This window comes from Parasteatoda tepidariorum, chromosome 7 (assembly GCF_982258835.1).
Source record: "Parasteatoda tepidariorum strain Cologne lab strain chromosome 7, Ptep-v5.0, whole genome shotgun sequence".
Classification (NCBI taxonomy): Eukaryota; Metazoa; Arthropoda; class Arachnida; order Araneae; family Theridiidae; genus Parasteatoda; species Parasteatoda tepidariorum.
The window spans coordinates 92,728,968-92,744,651 of record NC_141761.1 but is presented as its reverse complement, the minus strand read 5'-3'; the positions used below and the strand labels follow the sequence as shown (position 1 = coordinate 92,744,651).

The following is a 15,684-nucleotide window of genomic DNA, read 5'->3' as shown; positions in this document are numbered from 1 at the left end:
ATGTATAAATATCTGATAGAGTATATACCATTTGCTATAGTATAGTCATTCTATATCAATTATTTATACACCATATAAGTATAAATATTTGATATAGAATGAGTCTCAACTGAAAAACAGCAACACAACTGTTTTTTTTTCATAAGTTACACATCTTTGCAGTATGACCAGCAGGAAAATCTATCTCTAAAATACAAATATATGAATTATCACTTTTCCTCTCCCCTCTCTGATGTTTAATTTTTGAAAAACAACTATTCTAGGAATGGTTGTTTCTTTCTTTTTTTTTTTTTTTTGAAAGAGTTACCAAGTTCCTAACTTTTCTTTTTCAATAAAATAAAAATCATATCAAAAAACCGCTTAGTTTATTAAAAAAAAAATAAAGCAGTAATAGAGTTTAACAAAATTAAAAAACCCTTTTTGGCATATTTAAAATAAAGCTATGAAAGCAGCGTAACATTCAGAACTAACTGTCCTAAATGAATTACTCTTAAATAACTTCGTATTGAAGATATAAACTTAATTAATAAATATACCTGAGCTTGAGAAATAGATGTATCTGTTGCAATTGAAGTAGAAGACGATGCAGATGGGGAGCTAACTTTACTACCCAACGGCTCATTAATGTTTTCTGTCGATTCTGACTTGGGATGGCTGACTTTTCGATCCAAGGAGACTGGCTTGACTGAAATTTAAATTATGTCATGAATCAGATGCAATTAATTCTTATTAAAAATTTATACTGCAATTTTACACGAAACAATACGAAATAGGAAAATATTGTCTACTAGAGCTATTTTGAAATCAAATGAACTATCTATCTTGTGTAGCAATAAAAATTCGAAAATTCATTTTTGAGAGCTAAAACTTTGTGAGTTTGGCATAGAAAATGTTATGATGTTGCAGACACAGTGTTACGAATCAATCTATCCCAAAATTCAAAAATAAATTTTTTTTTTAAATACCTCAAACTTTATTAACCCTTTGCTTACTGTATACCATGTCACACTATCACATGTGGTCCACACGTTGTACCAGTCATAAAGGTTAATACAACAAAGCCTGTCAGCCATGGACAAACAGTGACTCATTTAAAAAAGCCAAAACTTTAAAAAAAAAGTAGTTTTAAGCTTTTGTAAGTAATAAGTTTTGAGCATAGTGTAAGGCAAATATAGCATGTCTTAGAGTGCTTGTTTTCTACCATGTTGCATAGCAACATTGTGTAATTTATTTTTTTTAATAATAATGTTGAATTTGCTTTCATTTAAAACTTTGATCTTATATTGCTTTTTCAGTCAATTAGTGTTAATATTAATATTTTATAACAGTATAAATCATTTTACATATTTATTCATCAGAATGAACACAGATAATAAATTTTCATTGAAATAGACTACATAAATTATAACTTGGCAATGTCTAAAGCAAAACTTTTACAGATACATTTGAAATGTTAATTAGTGACAATATAAACTAAATATTTAAAATCTTGTTTTGAGAAAGAAAAAAATTAAGAGCTGAGATATCCCTTATTATTTTTATAAAATACAACATCTGAACCAAAATAAATTCTTTACAAGTGAAAATATAACACACACAAAGGCATTAAAGAAGAAATAAAAATATGCAAATTATAACTAAAAATTCTAAATCTTTTAAAGGTAGTGAATGACACAGAAGATATATACTCTTCATAAATTTGAAACAATTTAAAGGACTTTTTCTATAACTCACATCCATTTTCAACTTTATCATTCTCTTGTTCTGCATGAGACAGATCATTTTTTCGTTGCAATTGTAAAACTTTATCACTAACATCTTGCAGTAGATGCTCAGCAGCATGAGTGAATGCCATTTCCTTATTATTTAACCAATGGACAACAAAGTTTGGCTCCTTAGTTCGTCCACCACTTAATCGAGGCACTAATGGAATGTCTAAATGAATAAAAATGATAAAATATATATTTTTTTGATAGTCATATATTATTGATACTATCTTTATTAAATAATTTCAAAAGTAAATAATTCTAAGAATAATGGCTCTGAGTGAAAGGATAAATACAGTAGAGTCCTGATTAGCCATAAGTGGACTAGTAACAGTACAAATTATTTACAAGCAAGCAGAGAAGCTTGTGTTAAAGAAAGTACTAAATTTTGAATTAAAAAAAATATGCTCTTAAAACAGGAAGCAAAAATAAGCTACTGGATTTTTAAAAACCTGTAACAGAACACTTTTATGTTCGAACACTCCACTATTTTTTGTTTTGTTGCAATTCGGTAGTTTCAGTGATTTAGACTTAGAGCAAAGATTTATGTTCAGTGTTTAGAATATATATATGTAAGTATAAATACATTTTAAAATTATTTGTGTTTCCCCCTTTTTTGGATTATCCACGATTTTTGTTATCTACACTGCCTTTGCCACCCAATTTCAAAGATAAACAGGGCTCTACTGTATATTCTTAAAAACTGTGCTGTTAGTACAACAAACAATGCTGCACACTTAATGTAGTTACAGTCATGCAGCATTATTGTAAACACAGATGGAAAAAAATCTAAATATAAGATTTAGACGTAGAGCAAAGATTTATGTTCAGTGTTTAGAATATACAGGGTGTTCCAAAATTCTCTTTACAACTTCAAAAATTCATAACTTCGAAAATAAACAAGATATTTATATTCTGGCTTTTGCATGTATTACTGCAACTAATAAAGTTTTGTTTAGTACACTTCAACATGCGCACCATTGGTGGCCCTAAGCACTTCCAGTCTGTAATCAATTTCAAGCCAGGTGATGTAAAGATAATTTTGGAATACCCTGTATATATGTAAGTATAAATACATTTTTAAATTATTTGCGTTTCCCCCTTTTTTGGATTATCCACGATTTTTGTTATCTACACTGCCTTTGCCACCCAATTTCATAGATAAACAGGGCTCTACTGTATATTCTTAAAAACTGTGCAGTTAGTACAACAAACAATGCTGCACACTTAATCTAGTTACAGTCATGCAGCATCATTGTAAATGCAGATGGAAAAAAATCTAAATATAAGATATTTCTCTTTTCATCACTATATAAGATTGTTTATTCTCAAAAATAAATCTTGAGGTGTTTAGCCTTCATATGAGATATCAAACTAGTAAGTAATGTAAATACGAGAAATGGAATAAACATACATTTGTTTTAGTAATATAAATGCTTTTGCTCATACAAACTATTTTTCATTTCTGCCTTTTACATTGCTTCTTGTTTTGATATATTTCAACATAAAGATTACTTTCCCAACTTGGTAGAAAGAACTTAATATCCATCAATTATTGATTTGGACAAATAAGTGATTTTAGTATTATTTTATTTGTTTACTTTTTAAATTAGTAATAACACATGCCTGGAAAATCTACAGACCTTAACACTAGCGATTGTTAGTACCAGGCTATTCTGAAGTAAAACGGGCTTCCTTTTTCCCCTAACAAAATCAGGAATCTCCTCTTGTCATTGAAGTAGTACACAGTACGGAAAGTTCAGTACAAATTATTCTTAGCACACAGAAAAATAAGTTCATATTTTAATAATCAATTAAAAATAACATTACAAATGTACTTAGTAACGCTTTATTAATTTTATCAAAACTAATAGTACATAAAACAATTCATATGATCCTAAGATTTCCAGGCTGCAAATCAGCAGACTTTGCCAGGATACACATATTTATTACATTAAATTCTCAATATAACATACAATAAAATAATGGAGATTTTATTTTACAAGTAAAGTTTTGTTACATAATTCAGAACAGAAAGAGAAATTTAAAATTGAAAATACAAGCACGTACATTTAGTGAAGTAAAAAAACAAGTATATTAATCTTAATCTAAAGAAGATTTTTTTAAATCATAATTTATAAATATTTAAACTATAAACAATCACCATACTGGAGTACTGAAAACAGTACTATCTGTTGAGGAACAAGAGAAGTACTTTTGCCATCAGTGTATATTTAATCGCCAATCGGTTTTTTAAAATTTCTTCAAATACGAAGAAATTTGAGAATATACGGGTAAACAGGAGATAGTCATAAAATACAGAAGTCTTTATTAAAAATTAGGAAACTTGGCAGGTATGATATAAGAGTGATAGACTAAGCCTAAGTAATAAGGAAACAACAAATAAAATTTTCCAATTAAAAGAGTTGTAACTCTATAAGCTTATTAATAGAGTAATAATTATAATAATAATTATAACTCTCATTAAGAAATAAATATGTAAGGGTTAAACTTAATTCGTAATTGACATTACCTGTTTCTGCATTTATGCTTCCGGCTAAATGAAAATGCAAACTAGGTGTTACACCTGAGCCTTGTATTCCAAAACTATGAAAATCATGAACACTGTATGTACTAGGAAGAACAGCTATAGGTTCATGTGGATCTTCAGTAAATTGGCTAGCTTGGTGTTTTTTAAACTGATTGAAAGACCTGAAATTAATAATAAACATCAGCTATTGATAAAACATAGTTCACATAAAGAAAAATGTAAGCAGTCAAACCTTGATTATTCTATTCCTGAGCATTTCGATTTTCCGCATGCATTGTCTTGTTTTAAAGGTCCCGTCAATTATGCCAGTCTTATAATGCTAATAATTAAAGTTTAGATCGTTTTTGAATTAGCATATTCCCGAGCCTATCGTTCAGAAATTAGATCGTGATTTTTTAAAAAAAATATTGCAGGAATTTTTTTTAGAAGAGAAATAGTAATTCTAATACTAATGATGTAGAAAATGAGGATTTGTTATAATTTGGTAGAAACACTTCCACAGCACATTAGATAATTATACATCAGTTGATGGAAATGTTTAAACTTGTGATGTTCAATGTTCAAGAAATAGTTGCAAAAACTAAAGAAAAAAAATTATGTTGATGCAAATTACAAAATAAAACTACAACAGGTGCTTATGTTTTGGGAAAGAATGTTCCTTTTGAAACAATGAGAAATTTTCTGCAATTACTCAAACTTATAAAAATTCACAGCAATTGATTACAAGTGTTGAAAATTTATTGCTTGTGATGAAAAGAAAAGAGTGTGTTCTAACTATAATTTCTAAATATTTTGAATAAAAACAAGCGCTTATTCATCTTTCTTTTGTATACAGTTGTCTACATTTCTACATACATCGTCATTTTATCAACGTACATCACTGTCTACATTTTTTTAAATGTTTGCTAAACTGCTAATGTGCTCAATGTATAGCATATGTGACACTCCTTATTATACAAGTAATCAGTAAAAACAAACTAAATAATCATGCATTCAAAGATCATTAAAAAACTAATTTATATTTATGTTACTATTTTAAAGTAGGAGTGAGTGTTACAATAATTAAATAACAAATAAATCAAGACAACAACTTAGTGTTATAATTAAAAACTAATAAAAAAAAATAAGATGAAATTTTATAATTTGAAATAAGATAATTAAAGAATATAAGTTAGCTTACTTCATGTGTTTTAATCTTTGCATGATTTTTCTTCTATGTCTCTGCGTTTGCACTCTGAGATTTTGACATGCAACACTTTCAATTTGCTGCAAATCGACTAACCCATCTTCAGGCATTAAAGTCTGCACCCATATCCGGCATATGTTATCCCGACAAGATGTTACAAGCATGTTAGCAACAGAGTCCCTTAAAAAGTTTTTAATTTCCTTGTACTATTTAATGGCAAAAAAAACTTAAGCCAGAATAGTTAAATTAAAATGTAGTTATTCTAAAATTAAAAGAAGTCATTTGAACATCAAACACAAATATAATAATATTTCAATAGTGAGAAATACTATTTCAAGAAGAAAAATTTTCAAACTAATTAGTCTACTGAAGAATTCTTTTCAATGATATTTTCTTAAATTAGTTGACAGAATATTATCTCAATCATAGTTAGTTTAAGATATACATACACGGCTATTAAATACTTCATTATTTATACAAATGTCCGACCCTTAATTTACAGATCAATATTGATATTTTTCTCTGTCTGTTACTATTCTTCCTTAGATTAAAGCTAAAGAAGCTAGTAGAAATTTGGTGACTGCTTTTTAGGTGCAGCACCTGATAGAACAAGTGATAATTAATTAAAAAGGCTCAAAATGAATCATTTTGCCTTTAGAGATAAATTAGACACTAGTGCCTTTATTTAAGATCCAACAGAGGGCTTAGCCCCTCAGTAAAATAAAAATTAGTGAAAAATGCTTATACGTTCAAAGGCAACTATATACTTATATTGTAACTAATATAGCAACACCCTCATAAAAGATTATTAAGAAATTAAAACTATTTATTAATGCATCAGTTGTCTTTCTTTTTTCTACAAGATAAAATGTTTAATTTTTCTGAACTGATAACGGAAGGACGCTTTTTTAAAATAAATAATAGATTTTGTAACCTTTTCAAGCAAAACTTGGTTATTTAAATATAATCTAAATTATTGCAAATGTCCTGAAGGGCATGGGTAATATTAACATAGGAAATTAATAATTAAAATTTTCTTGAGTGCAGGGATAGTTAGATGGAGACTTGGCACAGTTCCCTTTAACAAATAAATTTATTCTGAAATCAAAAGAAATAAATATTTAATGGAACAAAGCTGCTTACTTTGGCATAAATTTACTTGTTTTCCTCCATGAAAGACCAGTTATAGCTCTAGGATGAGCTATGTAAATGAAGGTATAATTTACATCTCCATGATGACCAGTATGTCGCTGAGATGAAAAACTTACTAAAACAATAAAATTACAAAAATAATCAATATTTATAAATACTTAACCCAGTTATATATTAGTTTTAAAAAGTTTATACATGCAAATTTTACATTAATTGCAATTATGTACAATTAAATACCATCAAATCATACAAAACCATAGATTTTGTAATAAGAATTAAAATTTTGCTGAAACAATTTAAGAGTAACAAGCTTGTTAAAAAAAAGGAGCAGATAGGACAATATTTTAACTGATAATGCTTTGGCTTTCACTGTGTAAGTGTAATTAGAAATTTAGCAATATATAGAGTTGTTTTCACCAATAGTATTCCATATTTTTACAACTGTTTCACCAATTTGAAAGAAATGTGTATGTTTTGTAGTTACATAAAAAATAGTTTTTTTTTAATCTTTGCCTGCTTTTTTTTTTTTTAAATAATTACAAACTAGAGCTTGAAAAATTGTATAACACAAGTTTTATGGCAATTATATAAGTAACTGTGGTCAACAAAATTAATAATTTAAACAAAAGATATTTCCTTCCTGGAGAAATCAAAACATCTACCAAATAATAATTACAGGGGTCTGTCTAGGTTTTTCTGAGAGGTACCTATTTTGTGAAAATTTAGACATAATTTGTGAAAAATTAAAAATTATATTTAAAAATCAACACAAAAATATGGTAAAAATATGGATTTATCGCTTCTTAAGGGATACAAAAATAAAATTTTAAGAAAAAGTATTTTGTGAAACTACCGTTTTTCCAAAAATTGAATTTGTGAAACTACCGTTTTTCCTAAAGTTGAATTTGTGAAGGTACCGCTAAACGGTAGTAAATTCGGCCTGGACAGACCCCTGAATTAGCATAGTAAGCATAACTACCTAAGCAGTAACTGTAAAAACATTGATTCATAATAAATATGTAGCAGAAATATTTGATTGATTTTTTAAATATAGTGTTAGATTACAAGAGCTTAATTAGAGCAAAATTAAAAAGTATGTTTATTTTAATAACAAAAAAAGAGTAAAAGGTTCAATTTAATTTTAAAAATAAAAACATTTCGTCATTAGTATACTCATTTTCAGTAACTATGTCTATTACTACTTCCAGTGCAATTATTTCTATGAATTAATTGTTTCTATAAATTTATTGTACTGAAATTTATAGTGTGAAGATAGATAACTATTCAGCATTAAAAAATCAATGTTATTAGTTTACAAAATGAATAACAGTAACCTTCTAGAGAAAAAAAAACAAATATTATTATAATCAAACATTTAATTTTTACTAACATAACAAATATCAACAATTACAAAATCTCACCTATCTTACTGCTAAACCAGATTTTTACCAATCTGTCAGATTTTCCAGCAGTTGCAAATAAAGTTCCATCAGGAGAAAACTTGAGAAAAGCTACAGGTTGAGCTGTCCTGTAAAAATTTAATAACAAAACACATTAATTAGCATAAAATGTAAAATTTTCAAAGATGCAAATCAATGTATCTATGAAAAAAATTAAGATTATAATAAAGATTTATTAGGGTTATTTAAACCACAAACCACAGCTGTAGAATTGATTGTCAAAACATACCACTCCAACACTAAACTTTTCTGAGAATTCAACTCAGTACTTAGAATTAAAGGTATTTCAGGCAATTAAATTTTATATTATATATTTTAGATAAGTTAATTTTTAAGCTACTTAATTTAGTAAATAATATATAGATAAGAATATATTATTTATGTATAGATAAGATTTTTTTTTAATTAGTTAGAATTTAAGTTATTGGCATAATACTAACTTAAAGTATTTTTGTTTGCTTATTTTTTTAACATTTGTCTTTTATATTTTAGTACAAATAAATAAATTGGATAATCTAACAGATTTTTTTAGTAACTATTAGACTGCTTTTTATAATTAAAAAAATACCAAATATTTATTTGCTTGCAATCAGAGCACCAGGGAAAAAATATGTAAAAGGGACGCCAGTGTTCCATCTGCATCAAAAGATTAAAGAATTCCAGCTTTTCATGCTCTCTAGTCACAGTACAATTCTATCAGCATAAGTACTGAACATTGCAAGACCTATCTGTGTTTCTGAGACTCCAAGAAAATCTGCTGTAGCTTGCTTTAGAATATTGACAGGGCATGACTACCCGAGATCTCATCTTAATTATATTGGCATCATCAGCTCATCTGACGGAATTCTCTGTGACTCTGGTCAGCTTATGATAGCTGAACATTTGATCGGTGCCCTGCGCTAAGTGGTTTCAGTTGTATAGTCGAAAAGTAGGAAGCATGTAAATTGAGACACAAAAAAAAGATATCTGAATAGCTTTAGTTCTAATGATCGGATTTTACCTACTAAGTATGTCAATCCTAATGGTTTCTGGGGTGACTTCAAATGTGCTAATTATTTAGCGCTAACTATTAATTAAGTTGCAAAATCGGACGCAGAAACGCACTTTCTCTGCATAAATATATAAAATTTTTTACATATTTGGATTTCTGACCCTAAAAAAAGGGGGTGGCAGTAATTTTTTAATTGCTCAATTAGTTTTAAAAATATGACTTAAAACGCAAAAAGTGAAATTAGCATTAAGTGGTTCGAACTTTGGATTGCTCTCCTGACCAAACTACGGGGACCATATTTCCCAGATTGCAGCTACCCCCTATACTTTGAAGTTTAAGAATTCAAATAAGTATTAAAAAAAATGTCTATTCAGAAAAAGTACACTTGTGTCCAATTTCGTAACTTAATTAATAGTTAGCACTACATAATTAGCATATTTAAGGTCACCCCCAGGAACCATTAAGAGTGACACTCAGTATGTGAAAATCCAATCATTAGAATGAAAGTTATTCAGGGTGATATCTTTTCTTTTTTTTGCTCACTGTACACTAATGGTATAGGTGCTATATCTTGTATTGTATGACATTTGTAAAATAAATATTGAACACTATAATAAACAATAACCAAAACTTACTTGCATGTCCAAATACAGTTCCATTTACATTGTTCATCAATATCTTGAACAGAACCATCTTCAGTAGTGCATTTCACTTGAATATTTGTAGGTTCTTCTTCAATGACATCATCCTCTCCTGCAAGTGACAACTGCCACAGCTGTATACTTGCACCCCCAAGTAACAAACGTGTTCCTAAGAGAAAAGGACTTTTTTGTTAATATTCATAAATAAATAGTAGTTGATAATATTTTTTTCTAAAAGAAAGACAACAATTTTCAACTCTCTCATTCAAGAGCAGCAAAATAATTTTAATAAAATTATAATAAATTAACATTGCTTTAAAATTAAGAAAAGAAATCCTCAAAAGTAGAATGATAAATATTGTAAAAAAATATGCCAATTCATTTTTCAGATTATAAAAGTTCACTTACCTAGGCAGTTTTAAAAACATTCTTCGGAGATGGAAAATTTTATTTTATGCAAGTGTTAGTATTTTTTAATTTCATTACAAGCGGCGAAACTGAGAAAACTATAACTAGAAATAGTAGTAACTCGGGGAAGAATTTTTTTTTCCACATATCGATATCAAATCAATACAAAACAAATAAATTTTAAGATATGCTAAAAAAAAGGAGAAGATTTTTAGCTTACATTTCTCGATTCACAATTTTTCACTATCATTCACAAATGTTTTTCACAATTTTGTAAGCAATTCACAATTTTTTCTTTCAATAAGGCTTGATTTCGAAATCAATTTTAATTATATTTTATAGTTTGCTTATAAAGTATATAGATAGCTTTTTTTTTAATTATATAAAAGTTTGCTTATAAAATTATTCATATCTCACAGTTTCTTTACAGTTTTTGATTTTGTTTCTTTTCAAAAAATAAGAAGTCTATTGATCTGAAACTAGGTGGACTTCAAGCTGCCTCTGAAGATAGAACCCCAGCCCTACTTAGAACCTTAACCCCTGAATCCTCCCGACTCATAAATTATCTATAAAAATCAACTTTCATAAATTACAAGTTTAGATCAATTTTCTAAAGCTTCTTACATTAATATTATGAGATCAAAAATTTAATTTTCAGATTTTATTTATTTCGTCATTTAAAAAGTTACATAACACTTCTAGCAGTCAACATTTAGATCACTTTCTGACTAGCTAGAGTACGAAAGACAGTACTTAAGCTCCATGCTCAATGTCAATGTGAAATTCAATCATTTTTCGACTGCGACTAGCAGAACTTATCAGGATATTTCAATCAAGAGAATTTCCCATCAATCAAAATTTTCCAACCATTCTAAGACAGGCTAGAGGACTCAAATTTAAGCTGCAGCTCTATGCTAAATTGCAATACTATTTGCAATCATTTCAAGACAATTACCAGCAGAATTCATCATGAAATTAATGCTAAAGGAAACTTATCACCTGACGAATTTCCAACCACTCTTTGATTAACTAGAGTGCTCACATTACAAGATCTCCTCTGTGTTTAACGACAATGTAAGTTTCAATCCTTTCCAAAACAATAAAAATTAATCACCATATTAACATAAAGTTAACTGATTGGTGGAAAAAAATTTTCTGTTTTCTGAAAAACTAAAGTGTTTGAACATGATCTAGAGATCCTAGCCTGCTGACAAATTAAATAATTATTTCTTGGTAACTTTGTTACAAACAAAATTTATAGCCATATTATTTCTACAATAAATTCATAGTCAATCAAAATTTCAACAACTGTCTGATTAGCCATAGGGCCTACATTTTAAATGGAGCTCTGTACTGGATGAAATTTCAAGTTTTTATCATTTCCTGCTCACTACACATACAGATTTTATAAATATATTGCCAAAAAGGAATTAGTCTTCAATCTAAATTTCAACTACTAGTTTAAGTGTTCTTAAATGAAGGAAATGGTTGCTTCAATTATTTTTTGACCTATCTAAGCATAATTTAGATCGTCAAGTGAAATTTACCAGGAATCTCGATTTTGGCCCCTTTTGGACTAGCTAGAGTGCTTAAATTTCTACAGGAGCTCTGTGTCTGATGATAATAAGCAATCATTTTCTTAAGAATTCAAGCTAAATTTATTTACAAACAAAAGAATTTTTATACATTTCAACTTTATCTAACAGGTGCAAAACAAAAGAGTAGAAAATAATAAAATAAAGTAAAATTTTGTCATACAAAAAGTGCAAAGAGCATAGTTTTGGTAATAAGCGTCGGTCATGTGTGATGTGCCTTTCTTTGTTTCTCTCTGCTTTGTTAAAAATCTAACTATAATTTTTTTTTCTTCATATTTTTTATTTGAAGTGTTTTATTTTCTTTAGCTAATAATTAAATCCGAATTTCCATTTTAAATTGTGACCAACTTTTATTGTAATTCAAATTTTTTTACACTTATTGAATCTTTTTATTGAACAATTGTGTCATTGAAACCCAAAAATATAATTTAAGTAAAGAGAAAATGAATAGTATCAACATTTTATTTCTTGTATAACAATAATGAAAAATAAAAATAATAATACCCTTTGGAAGAAAATCTAAAAACAGCATTCAATAAAATTCAGAGTGATATGATTTTTCATTATTTAATATAGTAACAACATTTCTTGAAAAACAGTAATGAAAAATATAAAATAATACACTGCAAGAAATTTTAAAAACAATACTCAATAAAATGCAAAGTGATTTAAAAGATCTCTAGCTTAACTTCATGGAAACTTACTAAATCTAGATATTTTTAATATAACTCAAAGTATCATAACACACTTCTTTAATTATTAATGCATGAGTAACTTATTTAAAAAAACACAATTGTTTTCAAACACAAAAATAAACAGGCATTAAAATTAGGTGTTGTATGTATTATTAATTAAAATTAGATATTATCATTAAGATACTAACTTACATTTCTATAGAAATATACAACAACCAGTAAAAGTTAACATTTCAACAATGAAAAACTTTAAACTTAAAAAACAAAACAAGACATTGATAAATAAAAACATAAACAAATAAAAACAGTAAACAAATAAAGTGATAAATTGCCATAATTAATTGTAATTGGAAAATAAATAAAGAACAGCCATTCCAGAATTGCTCATATGGTATCAATATATAGTTATGTTATGCTAAATTTTTCTTTTCTCAGCCAAGAGACAAGAAACTAGGCCAAGTGCAGCTAATTGCTGATGCACAAAATCAGCTCTTTAAATATAAAAATATAATTTAGTTTCAGGTTTGCATAAGTTTCTCCTAGAAATAATTTCCTAGGATAAAAACTGAAATTTTTCTCAAAAAAATAATGATTTATTCGGCATATGTAAACATAAGTAACTTGATAAAAAGTGCATCGAGCTATCATAATTTTTAAAATCAAATTATTTCACAAAATAAATGATTTTGCAACATTGTATCCTTCTATGTTAAGTCTACAAGAAAAAGTTTATTTCATTTTGCTTGTAAAATTTTGGCTCTCGATCAATCAGAGAATGTTATACATATCATCAACCCTCTCATGAAGTTAGACGGAAGTAACTCTACACACTAAAAACATAAAATTTAAAATAAATTTATTTTTTAATGTGTTTAGAACTTAATAAACACTTCTCTTAAAACATCACTAATTAAACCAACATTGCAGCTGTGAGGTTTCTCTAAAGGAAAATTTTTGATATGCAAATTGCTGAATTAAAATTTTTAAACGCCATCTATAATTGATAACAAACAATCAAAATATTTACCTGATAAATTCCATGACAGTACTTGAACCTGATATTCAGTTTTAATAGCAGCTGTTTGAACCCACTGATAATCTAAACGCTATAAAAATAATCAATAATATAAATGAAAGTCAGGTAAAATCTAACAATACTAACAATAATTATACCCTTAATAGCTACCTAATCAATTCATATACTCAGGTCATTTTGACCTATCCGTAGCTATTCACATTAAAAGAAAATTATTCACAAAAAAAAAAATACAATCTTGTGTTAGAAGAAACTAATAAGAGAAAAAGATATTTTCTTCTTTTTTTTCGTCAGTTAAATTAAAAGTATGAGAAAATACTTTTGCAGTAATGTTGATGGCAAATTTTTTCAATAAAATAATAATCTGCTTCATAACAATAAGTCCCTACTCTAAAACAGAAATTGAGAGTGAGAAAAAGATAAGAAAAGAGAAAAAGATATTTTCTCTTTTTTTTTTCTTCAGATAAATAAAAAGTATGGGGGAATACTTTTGTGGGAATATTGATAACACATTTTTTCAATAACATAATAATCTGCTTCATAACAATAAATCCCTACTTTAAAACAGAAGTTGAGAGTGAGAAAAAGACAAGAAAAGAGAAAAAGATATTTTTTCTTTTTTTCTTCAGTTAAATAAAAAGTATGGGGGAATACTTTTGTGGGAATGTTGATAACACATTTTTTCAATAAAATAATAATCTGCTTCATAACATTAAGTCCCTACTCTATAACAGAAATTGAGAAAATTAAAAATTTACTCAAGTTTTTTGCCAAGTTATATTCCACTTATATTACTGTTTTCTTACTTCAGTCACTTTACTGTTTAAACAATAATTTCCCTCTGGTAAAATTATCTGTGTTTATAGGTTTAATTCTGATTACTAATACAAATATTTATTTTGTTAAGATTATTCTCAACTGGCTAAATTTTAATTAGTATCTTTTTTGGGGGAGATATTAATACATTTTCTAAGTGATTTTAAATTTTAAAACTATTTTTTAAACAAGTAACTTTTTTTTTAAAAAAAAAATATCCTTTTAAATGTTTATTTTCTCATAATTTTCAGTTTAAATTATAGAAAAAACCATTTAAGTTATTTATCAATAAATCATTTTTCGTTAGTTTATTTTAAAAGATAAAAAATATGCACAGAGATTTAAAAGAGACATAAATATATGCACATAGATTGCCTTTAATTAGTTTTATAAACTACAAATTTTTCTCTTATTTTGATAATGAGAGATAATTACTTTTTGAAATATGCACCTAAAATAGTATAAGAGGATAATTTAAAAATTATTGAGGATTAAATTTAGTTATTACATACTATTACACATTTTGATAAATTTTTACAGTGTGAAGTGAGTGCCCTTTCAAAACTCAAAGTGCCTTTTTTCAGAGAGGAATCAGCCTGCCCTTTTTATTCCTGGGAAGAACTCAGAGCAAATCAAGGAAATCAAAAAACAATTTTGACTTTTCTTACAAAAGGAGTTTGGGAGATATATTGTAGAACCTTGAATTATGAGCCGAATTTATTCTAGAAATCAGTTAGTAATCAAGAGTAGTTTCACATGGAAAAAAAAAATCAAGAACTTATAAGAAAAAACAGTTAACATGTGAACACATGACAATCAGCAGTAAACACTATTATTCATAATTGAAAGTTCTGCTAGTTTTCAGGGATGAGATTAGCCAAAAGGCAAAAAAGCTGAATTTACACGATAGTAAATTTTACGCAAGCGCAAGCCTTTAATAATAAATTCCAGACAGTTTAAGGTAATAAATAATGTGTTGACATACAATTGTGTACTAATCTATTATTATATAAATGATTGCATTGATACTTAACATTCAGTGAAAATAAAAATTACCAATTGAAAAAATAAAGCTGGAAATTATATTTTCCCTCTGTTCACATAAGAGACAATTATTACTTGAAAAACTACCTGATTTAGCAAATTAAAACTACTGAGAATATACATTAATATTTCATTTCTTTTAATAAATACTGTTATGTGATTTATAGTAAATATATCAGTAATATTACTCTTTAAATTACATTGAAAACAAAAACTTTAACAATGGACCAAATCATTATGTTCATATTATAGTCTAATCTAACTAGAGCCCTCTGAAACATATCAATAACAGTGAAGTAGAAATATATAGTAACTCCTTAACATACAAAAATTGCTATTTTAG

At 27.3% G+C, this 15,684-nt stretch overlaps 1 protein-coding gene across 3 annotated transcripts in view; it reads right to left on the bottom strand.

Moving 5' to 3' along the window:
- Rbcn-3A (rabconnectin-3 alpha) overlaps positions 1-15,684 on the bottom strand; it is a 124,723-nt gene that overhangs the window by 98,461 nt on the left and 10,578 nt on the right. For all 3 annotated transcript variants that reach the window (XM_087168273.1, XM_087168276.1, XM_087168275.1), the window contains exons 5-12: positions 13,473-13,551; positions 9,742-9,916; positions 8,077-8,183; positions 6,647-6,770; positions 5,498-5,683; positions 4,300-4,478; positions 1,735-1,935; positions 537-685 (exon numbers count right to left, since the gene is read on the bottom strand). In XM_087168273.1, the coding sequence (XP_087024399.1) occupies positions 537-685; positions 1,735-1,935; positions 4,300-4,478; positions 5,498-5,683; positions 6,647-6,770; positions 8,077-8,183; positions 9,742-9,916; positions 13,473-13,551 (1,200 nt within the window). The remainder of the gene's footprint in view (positions 1-536; positions 686-1,734; positions 1,936-4,299; positions 4,479-5,497; positions 5,684-6,646; positions 6,771-8,076; positions 8,184-9,741; positions 9,917-13,472; positions 13,552-15,684) is intronic.